This window comes from Papaver somniferum, chromosome 5, assembly GCF_003573695.1.
Source record: "Papaver somniferum cultivar HN1 chromosome 5, ASM357369v1, whole genome shotgun sequence".
In the NCBI taxonomy this organism is placed as follows: Eukaryota; Viridiplantae; Streptophyta; class Magnoliopsida; order Ranunculales; family Papaveraceae; genus Papaver; species Papaver somniferum.
Window position 1 is genome coordinate 67,504,332 of NC_039362.1, and position 11,987 is coordinate 67,516,318.

General features: G+C 37.4%; 2 protein-coding genes and 1 long non-coding RNA gene across 3 annotated transcripts; all 3 read left to right on the forward strand.

Annotated features, from left to right (window-relative positions):
- Nucleotides 1–2,834: 2,834 nt before the first annotated feature.
- Nucleotides 2,835–7,304, forward strand: LOC113281805 (histone deacetylase 18-like). The gene is made up of 10 exons (XM_026530668.1): nt 2,835–3,244; nt 3,329–3,527; nt 3,652–3,798; nt 3,925–4,037; nt 4,126–4,337; nt 4,739–4,803; nt 4,911–5,087; nt 5,228–5,314; nt 5,418–5,660; nt 5,751–7,304. Exons 1-10 carry the CDS (start codon nt 3,075–3,077, stop codon nt 6,957–6,959), a joined length of 2,622 nt encoding a protein of 873 aa, XP_026386453.1. The 5' UTR covers nt 2,835–3,074; the 3' UTR covers nt 6,960–7,304.
- A 531-nt stretch (nt 7,305–7,835) lies between these two features.
- On the forward strand, nt 7,836–10,230 carry LOC113281807 (histone-lysine N-methyltransferase, H3 lysine-9 specific SUVH1-like). The gene has a single exon (XM_026530669.1). The coding sequence runs from the start codon at nt 7,995–7,997 to the stop codon at nt 9,909–9,911; it is 1,917 nt and encodes a 638-aa protein (XP_026386454.1). The 5' UTR covers nt 7,836–7,994; the 3' UTR covers nt 9,912–10,230.
- Nucleotides 10,231–11,086: 856 nt separating this feature from the next.
- LOC113277490 lies at nt 11,087–11,553 on the forward strand. The gene is made up of 2 exons (XR_003324953.1): nt 11,087–11,289; nt 11,371–11,553. It is a non-coding gene; the product is annotated as an uncharacterized LOC113277490 (long non-coding RNA).
- Nucleotides 11,554–11,987: the final 434 nt, after the last annotated feature.

The window sequence follows — 11,987 nt, forward strand, 5'->3', positions numbered from 1 at the left end:
GCTAAGCATGAGCTACATTCCAAAGAGAAGCTATGCTAGCTGGAATATCCGAGTTCGCCCATATAGCTTGGAATTTGTGTGAAAGTGCATGCACAACAAGAGAATGAGCTGTTGTATGGGACACTTTTGGCACATAGGCAAAAACACAGTCATTGAAGTTTCCAAGTAAACTTTTGATATCATCCTTCGGTTTCCAGATTCTCCATGGAGTTGATCTCGCCGTCCGACCAAGCAATGAACCACCACTTCAGAGTCTCCTTCTATAATGATGGAATTTAAATTCATACTAGTAGCGATTTAAATTTCCAGCAAGAAGCCATCAGCTTCGGCGAACACAACAGAGTCCGATTTGCCAAGTCTAATACCTGCAACAATGCTTGTCTCACTACTGTCTCTGGCAATTGTCGCACAGGCGGAAACTCCATCTTTTCATGCTGCATCAACATTGATATCTATGGTCTGATACTTAGGAGGAGTCCATACTGGAGTTCCCAGTTGGTTGGCAATCTGGGGATTGTTATTCTCAACTTCTAGTTGGTTTTCTGGATTAATGTGAAAGTATAGATTGAACCAGTAGAAAGCTATTTTAAGTGTACCTTCAACATTAATAGCTCTATTCTTGGAAACTTTTGTGTTGCGAGTTTTCCAGATATCCCAACAAATGGCCAGACCATGTGAAATAGAGTAGTCTCTATCGACACCTGTAACCACCCATTCACGAGTTGGGAAAGAGTCAGCAGAGTATTACCTTGCAGTCTAAGTCCCAGTGGTGAAGCAAACCATACTGCTTGGGCGAAGGGGAAGTGGATCAAAAGATGGTCCACTGTTTCGGTTGTTGAGTTGCATAGGGGACAATCTGGAGAAACTTCTTTAACAAACCTACTTATTTTTTGTGCAACTAGTCCATTATGTATTACTCTCCACACAAATGTTTTTATTTTTGGAGCAATCTTTTGAGTAGACCAGAACTTCTTCCATGCAAAATTGTTTTCACCAGAGTTAGAAGTTTCTCATTGAGAATCTTGAAGCAATTTATGGAATGATTGAAAAGTATAATCCCCATGGTTTGTAAGTTTCCAAATGAGGCAATCTTCAGCTACATAACTGATTGGCACTCTTTGAATTTGATAAGCAGTGTAACTGTCTGCAAGTTAGAGAACATTAGGCATATCCCATTGATCCGTATCCTCATTTATAGGATGCTGGACTTTAGTAATGTTCGTATTTCCATTTGAACTTCTTATAGGGATCCCACCATGGATAGTTGGAATCCAGGGATCTAAAAATATTTGTATCACGCCTATTGCCAACCAGCCAGCTGCAACCTATTTTACTTGGACTTCTTAAGAGAGTCCAGAAAATCATGCCCATGAATGTCATGACCCCGATTCGAGAGAGTTCGTTTTTAAAAGGACAGGTTTTGCAATTCAAAAAGAACTTGCGGCGCAGCTTGTTGTTCGCTTGCCTGCTATGTAATTATTTTATTTTTTTAGTACATTCAAATAATAAAATTGGTAACCATCAGTTATATATTTACATAAATATCAATTATAACCCATCAAAATGGTTTTATTTATCAATTCTAATAATTTAATAAATTTTTAAACAAATAAATATTAAATAATTAAAATAAGGCAGCGACTAAATACAACCCAACATTAGGTTAAATACAACCTTTATTAATAAGTCAAAATATTTGTTACCCATATTAAGGTGGTAACAAAAACCTTCTTTTATCATCTTTATCCTCATCGGTTTATAATTCTCATGGGCGTTTCTATAAGGAAAGAACTACCATCAGAATTACAAATTCTACTAAAAAACTACAAACTCTACTAAAAAATGATGTATAACTCTTAAAAAAAAAATGATGAATGTTTAGGCTTGATCTTGATATTATGGCCACCATCATCGTATTCATTAATTAGTGATGAATATGCTATGTAACTGCCCCAAGATATATAACGATGTTAGTAGAAGTTGGGCAGTAAGATCATCATCCAATTAAATAATAAAATCGTCGATCAGTAACACCGTGAATCTATAATATGATTTTAGGATTTGAGATTTAGAATTTATTAAGGTTTAGAGTTCTTAACTAATTGTAGAAATGGTTGCAGCGTTATCTTGAACACACGATCAAAGTTTCCAAAACAAAAAACAAAAAAATAGATATGGTTTGAAAATAAACCTAAAATTGGGCAAGATGATGAACAGATGAAGTTTAAGGCGCGTTCTCATGACCCACATTATTATGGTTCATGGTTGTTTCATTTTCTGACCGAAGGTTGTATTTAGTTAGGATGTGGGTTGCATTTAGTCACTGCCTTAAAATAATATAATGATGATTTCATTTATAATCATGCCAAACAAATTTTTAGGAAGGATGAAATTCATTTTCAAGATGCTGAAATTTTCTAGAATTCAAATTCCTTACATGCCCTTCATCTAATTCCTCTCATGGAGTAAAACACACACACTATCACTTCCTCCCTAACCCACCCCATAGCCCTTGCTTTTATAATCAGCTCTCCACTATTCCCTCCGTCCCTATTATAAAGGCGGAGTTGTAAAAATTTGTAGTCCCATTAGATAGGCAGACTTTCAATTCCAAGATAGGTTTTTCCATATATTGCCCTTATTTATTATAGGTAGTTATCACCACAATTAAGTTAATGTTTCTAGTGTTGGAAATTGTACAAAGGATAAAACAGGAAAGAGGATGGAAATGTAGAAAATAAAAGAAAAATCTTATTCTAAGAGAAACTCACTTCTCCGCCTATATAATGTGGACGGAGAGAGTATGATTTTTGGTCCCTTGAAATCTAATTTTGCTCTCCACTACTAAAAAGAATCAATAAACTACCAGGAGTCTTCTTTGCACGGAGGAGGATTATTAACTTGAACCATCGAAGGTAGAAGTTGAAAAACAAAAAAACAAGAAAGAGATCCGGAGACCTACTTTCCCTCCAAAACCCCACTATTTTCCTACAGTATATTCTTTTCACATTTATTATCATCTTCTTCACGCTTTTCTTTTTCTCCTTTGTCTCTTCGATACCAGTCTCTTTCTAATGGAGATTCACTCACGGACCAATGCAGTCCGTCCACGTGTCGGGTTACTGTATGATGAGAGGATGTGTGAACATGCAAAACCCCCAGAAGACACCGAACATCATCCTGAGATCCCTAATCGGATCAAAGCTATTTGGTCTAGGCTTGAATCTGCTAATATCCCTCAAAGGTATAATAAATGAAACCCTAGTTTTATTTTCTTTATTTTGGGCAATTTTTGTTTTCTTGATAAAGATTCTAATTGTATGTGTAGATGTTTGGTAATGAAAGCTAAAGAAGCTGAAGACAAGTACATTGGATTAGTTCATGAACAGAAATATATTGATTTGATAAAGAGTTTAAGGTCTAAGACCGATTCTCAGAGGAAAGTCATTGCTGAGGACTTCAATTCAATATATTTTAATGAAGGATCTTCACAGTCTGCTTATCTTGCTGCTGGTGGTGCTATTGAGGTAATGTTGATGTGTGTGTTGGTATACCGGGTTCACTCAGGCTTCAAGTGATTGGTTGGTTGTCTCTTGTGGGGGTCTTAATTCAAGGCTTCTTGTAAATTATTTTGCATGTCTTTTTGAGTAGGTTGCTGAGAAGGTTGCGAAAGGGAAATTGGATTCGGCTGTTGCTATTGTTAGACCTCCTGGCCATCATGCAGAGGCTGATGAAGCATTGGGGTTTTGTATTTTTAACAATGTGGCTATTGCAGCAAATGTTCTTGTGAATGAAAAAGTATGGAGTAGTAGGCTTGATTATGGTTGTAATGAAATTTTGACTTTTGGTTTGGATTTACTGTATCATTACAATATAACCCTCATTTTCACTTGTTAATTATTTGTTTGATTATTTTATTTGCAGCCAGAATTGGGTATTAAGAAGATATTGATTGTTGATTGGGATGTCCATCATGGTAATGGCACTCAAAATATGTTCTGGGAAGATCCTCGTGTGTTGGTCTTCAACGTTCATAGGTATTGAAGATTTATTAGAAGATGTTGTTCGTATTCCCTCAAGTATAAAGTATCTTGTAACACCATTGGCATCTTCTGTTTTACGCAGGCACGACTTTGGGGAATTTTTTCCAGCTGGGGACGATGGTTCTCATGTTATGATAGGAGAAGGATCAGGTACAGGGTATAATGTAAATGTCCCGTGGGAGCAAGGAGAGTGTGGTGACGCTGATTACTTTGCTGTCTGGGATCATGTATTGATTCCAATTACCAAGGCTTTTAATCCAGACATCATTCTAATTTCGGCTGGATTCGATGCAGGTATTGTACCCGGGGTTTGGTATGCATCTTCTTTGACTGTGTTCTTAATCTGCTAGTATTGTTATGTTTTTTCCAACCCTTTATTTAAGTTTAGGCATGTTCCACAGTTCCAGTATTTTATATATATATATAAATATATATATGGGGAAAAAAGCTCAATGAATAAAAATCTGATTGCGGTATTTTAACATCTCATTTTGGCTGTTTTACCTTGAAAGCTTGCTTATCAAAATACATGTGATGCGCCACATATGAAATGGCATATTCATCTTGTGCCAATTATCTTCTTTAGTGCCAATTATTTTTATCAATGTCTTGTTAATTTCTAACATTAATACGTAATGATTGTTTCTTTTTGAATTTGTGCCAATTATCAACCTGTGATGCCCTCCATGCAACAGCTGCTGGTGATACCCTAGGGGGTTGTTTTGTTACACCAAATGGATATTCTGTTATGTTAAAGAAGGTTGGATTTTGAATAAATTTTCTCATCTTTCTAGTGGATGTTATCCTTTATCTTTGTTAAGGTCTGATTAACTCTTCCAGTGGCTCTACTTTTGTCACTTTTTCTAGTTAATGGCATTTGCCAGTGGAAGAATTGTGATGGCCTTGGAGGGAGGATACCATTTAAAATCCTTGTCAAAGTCTGTCCTTGCCTGTGTTGAAGCTTTACTCGAGGACAGACCTATCACTGGCTCTTCTAAGTCTGATGCCTCCCCATTGGAGTCGACGTGGCGTGTGATAGAATCGGTGGAATACTCTTGACCTTTGGTTCCTTATTCTTCTTTGATTGTTTTAAATTAATTGTGTCTACTCCCTCTTCTTGTTTTCTCATCGCAGCTCACTGTTTTTACTTTTTACTTGCTAACATCCAGATTTTCTGTTTTCAGGTTCGTAAAGAATTGAGCAAATACTGGCCGATGCTTAGTGGTGAATTGCCAAATACTACCCAGAGCCAGAGGATATCTTTAATTGAGGTAGTTTATTTGGTTTTCCAACTCCTTGCCTAATCAAATTTTCACACCTCAATTCTTGTCTGGTCATTTTAGTGTGAACAAACTAACTTTTTCCTCTTCTCAGGAACTACAATCTGCAAACCGGTTTACCACTGACACCCATGCAACTCCACCATCTGTCAAAGTTTGTAACAGCATAACTATTTCGACCTCTCAAGCTGCTCCCTTATGTAAAGAAACCGATAAGCCTAATACCTTTACAAACCTGCAAATAAAGAGAAAGTCAATTAGTTTCACTGAGATAAAGACTCTAGAAATGGATGGAAGCGAAGATGTTGAATCCAGTGGTGGAGATCGTGCTTGGAAGGTATGGTAGAACTTACTTTTCCACCTTATATATTCCAAACGAATTATGCATACTTATTATCTTTTACATCGTGATCTTTATTGCTTGAAGATATTATCCCAAAAGCTTTGGGATAGTGAAAACAGCGTCAAGGCTCTGAAAGAAGATTTAAGGAAGGAACAGGAAAAGGTTAAATGGTTAGAGAAAAGTAATTTTGATCTGAAAACTGAAAAAGAAATATCTTTGAAAGAAGTCGAATCCCTCAAAAAAGAATCTGCCATCTACATTGAGCAAGCTAAAGGAATGAAAAAGCAGATTTGTAGTCAGAACCATGTGATCAATCAGCACAACGACAAAATGATGCAGCTGAAAGAAAATAACAGCGCTCAGCAGCTATTGCTTTCTTTTATATGCTCAGCTCTTGAAATGCGAATCACTGCTGAGCAACAAAGGTGTAACATATTGGAAAAAAAACTATTATTTGCTGACAAACAAGTTGCAAGTGACATGCCCACAACAACCCCAGCTGGCGATGTTTGCACATATATCTCAACTCCACAAGCTATCCTGCTAGAAAAACAACTCCAGTTTGAAACTGTTGAAGTTCTCGTCCCTGTCGGCATTCTTATGTCTACAATGTCTTCCAAGTTTTTGCGAAGTCCCTCAACAAAGAGAAAATGCATTTCTGATTGCGAGGAAATTACTCCAGAAGATGATGGTCCAGAAAAGAAACGTTGCAAGACCAGTAACAATGAAAACCTCATCACTGTTCTTGTAGAAGATTTGAAGAGGGAACAAGAAAAAGTTTTAAATCTGGGGAAGACTGTTGCTGCTGAATCATCATTGAAGGATCTAGCTCTGAAAGAAGTAGAGTTACTCAAAGTGGAATCAGGCAACTATACTAGGGACGTCGTAAACCTGCAAAATCAAATATCTAAGCTGAAGGGTGTGATAAATCAGACAGAGGCTGAAGTGTCGAAGCTAAAGATAGAAATCGTTAATTCCCAAAAGGAACAGAAATTAGTTTCCTCGCTTAAAAAGCAAAACCTGTCTGAGCAGAAAAAGTGCAAAGAATTGGAGCAAAAATGTTCCCGCGCTGAAGAGATATTTGATGAGTACCAAAGTGATTGTCTGCGATTCCAGAGTAGGATGGAAACTGTGTTTAGGAAAGACGAAACAACAGAGCAGAAGGAGAGGACGGTAAAAAAAGTATTGAAAGGGGTAAGGCTGAGATTGGATAACAGGAGGGGGAAAACTAGGAGGAAAAGGAAATGTATGCAGCGACGAAAGCCAGAGGACAAGAACATGGTGGAAGAGTGAGAAGAATGACTGGTGAAGAGATGGTTACGTAAGGGAGATCCAACGAGTAGACAAATTTTAGATATACAGAAGAGAATTTAGAAACCAAGCACCGGATAGGGGCTCAAACATATATTACAGCATTTTTTTTTTTTTGACGAAAAGGTTGAAGAAGGGTTCGGACATTGATGTTAAAATCTTGCAACCAGAACAGGTAAACAACAGTCAACCTGGAAGATTTTTGTTATTTTGTAAATGAATTTTGAAAATTCAAATTTTTTGTACCGTCATCTACATGAAAGGTGATGAAATTTTTTTCCAATCTATTCTGCTAAAACCAACTTCTATGGTGAATCTTGAGTTCTATGGATTCTCTATGTATCTTCTCACTTAAGAAGGCTACCGAATGGAAGGCACCAGGATACTTATGAACTTATGGTTCCCCAGTTATTTCAGTTCTCTATGATTTCAGTTCGACTGCAGTTTCAAAAACTAAAGAAATAGACATAAAAAAGGAACACTTTAATGTCTTATAGACTCATAAGTACCAAGTGCACTTTTTCTTTCGAAGACATAAAAAAGGAACACTTTGATGCAATGGCCACTGCCTTGAGAAGGATCCTACTGAATGGACTGGTCTTAAATCCTGTCGCGTGGGGTAGCACGACTCGATTGGTTTTCCCCAACCAAAATCGATGTCCTAACAATACATAATTAAACCGATCAAAAAAAAAAAACCGATCAAAAAATACATAATTACACCAACTACTGATCACACGTGGAGTGAGCGTGGTCACACTTGGAGGTGTATGTTGACTATTGACTCTTCACACGATTGGGCAACAGACAGTTTTGGTAAAAGTAGTAAGCATATTTTTAGACTTGCCAAATTCACTTCATCTTTCTCATTTCAGTTAGGGTTTCATTTATTCCGAAGTTACCAAAAAAAGAATTGCCTGCTAAATTCAAAAATCACTCCCAGATAAGATCTTTGTTTCTGATCTGTTGATTCTGCTGCTTCAAATCTAACTACTTCAGTTGCTGAAAAGGATTGCAATGGAAACAGGTTTGGGTTCTGATCCTCCTACTTTTGATAAGAATAGAGTTTTAGATGTAAAGCCTTTACGTTGTATATCTCCGATTTCTTCATTTCCACCATTTGGATCCCAAGTTTCTCATCCTCCACCACCACAACCACCACCAAATCCAACTGGGTTTGCTCAGTTTTCTCAGTTTTATCAACCTTTTTTTAACCCTTCAATCCCTCAGTACCCAGTTCACACACCAGCAAAACCCGATCTCCCCAAGAAAATCCCAAAAACCCCTTCTTCGACGAATGATCAAGGGAATAGTACTAACAGTAGTATACCAATTATAGATTCAGCTGGTGGTAGTAATGGAGGGAAGCAAAGGTCTTCTAGTATTACTAGACCTACTAAGAGGGTGAAAATTAGTGAAGAGGTTAGGTTATCATCACAAGAAGGGGATAGTGTATCTGTTGGGAATGTTTTGATGAAATTTGATGCACTTAGAAGAAGGCTTGCTCAAGTTGAAGGTGAAATTAATAAGCGACCTGATTTGACAGCGGGGTCGATAATGATGGCACAAGGGTTGAGGACAAATATGAGGAAGAGGGTTGGGGTTGTTAATGGGATTGAAGTTGGAGACATATTTTATTTTAGGATAGAGCTTTGCTTGGTGGGATTACATGCTCAGAGTATGGCGGGGATTGATTATATGGTTTTGAAGTTTGATCAAGGTGAAGAACCTATTGCTTTAAGTGTTGTTTCATCTGGAGGGTATGAGGATGATGTTGGGGATGGGAATGTGTTGATTTATAGTGGGCAGGGTGGAAAAGATGAAGGTGATCAAAAGCTTGAAAGGGGAAATCTTGCACTGGAGAAAAGCTTGCATCGGGCTAGTGAAGTGAGGGTTATTAGAGGTGTGAAGGATGTTGCTAACCCAACTGGTAAAGTATATATGTATGATGGTCTTTATAAAATACAAAAATCATGGACTGAGAAAACTAAAACAGGTGCTGGTGTTTTCAAATATAAAATGGTGAGGATGCCTGGGCAACCCGAAGCATTCACTGTCTGGAAATCGATTCAATCATGGAGGGAGGACATTAATTCTCGTCCTGGGCTTATATTACAAGACATAACCGCCGGAGCAGAGAAGGTACCAGTTCCGCTTGTGAATGAGATTGATATTGGTGATAGAAGACCTGCGCATTTTCTTTATCATACTGGTCTCAAGTATCTTAAACCTGTGAATCCCTTAATTGGCTGCAAATGTCAAGGTGGTAAATGTCTTCCAAGTTCCAATTGCTCTTGTATTCTGGCAAATGGAGGTGATCCCCCATATGCCAATGGGGTCCTCGCGATCCAAAAGTCTTTGATACACGAGTGTGGTCCTTCTTGTTCATGTTACCCCAACTGCAAAAATCAAGTGTCCCAAAACGGTCCAAAAGTTCGGCTGGAGGTATTTATGACGAAGAATAAAGGTTGGGGTCTTCGTTCTTGGGATCCTATACGTGCAGGCACTTTTATTTGTGAATATGCAGGAGAAGTCATAGATAAAGATGACAGAGGAGGAGCACATGTAGACGATGATTATATCTTCAATGCTACCCATGTGGGAGACTACTCAAATGAATGGAATTATGTGCCAGAGTTAATAGGAGAAGAAAAGCCTGTGGATTTGAATGAGGCATTCAAGCCTGCATTACCTATGATGATCAGTGCAAAGAAGATGGGAAATGTAGCTCGTTTCATGAACCATGGCTGCTCTCCAAATGTCTTTTGGCAACTTGTTTTACGTGGTCAAAACGAGGATTCTTTTCCGCATATCATGTTTTATGCATTTAAACACATTCCTCCAATGACAGAGTTGACTTATGATTATGTGGAATCTGGCAGAATGAAGCAATGCTTCTGTGGGTCGGCAAATTGCAGAAGCTTTTTTGGCTAGTTCTCAGGAAACAGAAAACTAGTTGGAGGTGAAAAGGGGTTCGGTATATCTAAAAAGGTTTAAAGTCTCCACCATTTCTAACTTCCTTTTAACTTCTTTTAAGTAATAATTTTTGGCTTGCTTGCTCTTTTGTCTAATGTATGGTTTGATTAGTTAGGTTATGTTGTTCATTGTAATTTTTTTTTTGGGATGTGTAAGATGCATGTATCATTGTATTTGTAACGAGCTCTTAGTCAAATAAGAGACTGTATTTTGTAGCAGCTTTGTGCAGTAGATATAAATCAAAAAGAAAGAAAAGTAATGCTGTCCTTTCGTATCATGCTATATAAACCTTTGTCAGTTCCTTCTCTACTAATATTGTTCTACTCGCATCTACTACTGTAGAAGAAAAATTCTTGTTTCTTGAGGAGGTAACGAACTAGTTCGTCTGCATGTTGAGCTTTGTTTACAGTGATAAAATGTGTCGGCATTTTAACCTCACAGAGAAGGATCGTTAAGGTCTTAGCCAGGATCAGCAGAAATTAGGTAGGGTATAATTCCTCCACACTCAATAATTCTTGGTAAGTTCCCTTTGATGTTGTTATAGTTAGTATTCTGTTGCTATACTTGTTTAAGCTTTTTTCATATTGTATACTGATGGGTTTATGATTAGCTGATTGGATTGTTGGTGTTTACTTGTCGCTCATTTGGAAAGTAGTCTGAGACTCTGAGGTTTGATTAAAATTTCAAAAATGAAAAATGTAACAACAATTGTTTTTCAGTGTCACTTTCGTATCTGGGGTTACAAATGCTAAGCCGATGATATGTATATTGCGTTAGTTCATAAGACATAAATCACCAGAAAGAATTTTCACAAGACGCTTTAGTACTTTGCAATAGTTCTTAGTAGTGTTAGATCTTGCTCTACATGACGGCTAGATCATTCTCTGAAAATGGTAGAAGTTAGTTTGTCTTCACATGAGTCTGGAAGGGAGTGTGACAAATCTGTAGGAAACATCAGTTATACACATACTGTGATAATAAGATTTTCTTACGAGGATGCACATATGAAATGGCTGAACATCCTATTTAAAATCTAATTACAAAGAGTAAAGACTAGAGTTTCAGTACATATTTTGTGATGAACATTTCTACGGGTACATCTTTGTGTTCAGCCAGCTTCATTATTTCAAATCTGTTCTATATCTATTTGTGTTTTGGGTATCTTCCTATTGTTTATTCAATAATGTGGCTACTGCTTGGTTGGCTTAATTTGGTCTAAACTTTCAATTGAAATTGTACACAGATCATGTGAATATGTCTTTAATTAGTGACTGCTGCTTGGAATATGCACAGCCGTTGTCGAAAGATCTCTTTCTCTCTTCATAGGTATTGCCAGGTATGTTGTACTTCCTAAGCGAGTTCTTAAAATTATAGATTGCGGTCAAAGGTCATGAGTGTTTTTTTCTGGTTTGTACAGGTTTACAAAGTAAATTGCTATTCACTTGGGCTTGGTGTTTCTCTGTATATTTGTGTTGCTAGGTATGTTGTAAATATTCGCTGGAGTGTGCAGTGTGATGATGTTTGCTAATTACTTTTCTGTCTGGTATCATGCACTGGATCCTATTAGTAATGTGTTCAATCTACGCGTGGTATTGCTTGATGATTTGATGCAGGCCTTGTTTCCTGGTTTTTTGTCGGAGACAATGATGAATTTGTGGGGTGCAAAACGTGTCTGGGAAAGAGAATAGGTTCATAAAAAATTCTAGGCAAAAGCAGGCCTAATATAGGCCTGTGTAGTCCCATCAATGGTTCAGATACCATGGGAGTTATTTGACTTATTTCAGTTGAATTTCAAAGGTTGGAACTTAAAATTACTCAAATGCACCTCTCTTGAGAAGTAAACCAAATGAAATGACAGCAGGAGTAAAAAGGGTCTTACTCTTGTACATATTTTTGCAAGTGTTAGCATTAAAACATCGTAAGTTCGGCGGGTCCCAACCTATTAACTTTCAGGTGTTTTACCATACATGCCATAAATGGGTTAGAATTTCGTTCCAGATATAGATAGAGATACCTAAGAAACTTGTTTTATCC

Excerpts from the sequence above, each read along its gene's own strand:
- LOC113281807 (XM_026530669.1), top strand. The coding sequence starts at position 7,995 with ATGGAAACAGGTTTGGGTTCTGATCCTCCTACTTTTGATAAGAATAGA.
- LOC113281805 (XM_026530668.1), top strand. The coding sequence starts at position 3,075 with ATGGAGATTCACTCACGGACCAATGCAGTCCGTCCACGTGTCGGGTTA. Across the intron at positions 4,038-4,125 it reads TTGGTCTTCAACGTTCATAG|GCACGACTTTGGGGAATTTT; the intron begins GTATTGAAGATT and ends TGTTTTACGCAG. Across the intron at positions 5,315-5,417 it reads AGAGGATATCTTTAATTGAG|GAACTACAATCTGCAAACCG; the intron begins GTAGTTTATTTG and ends TCCTCTTCTCAG.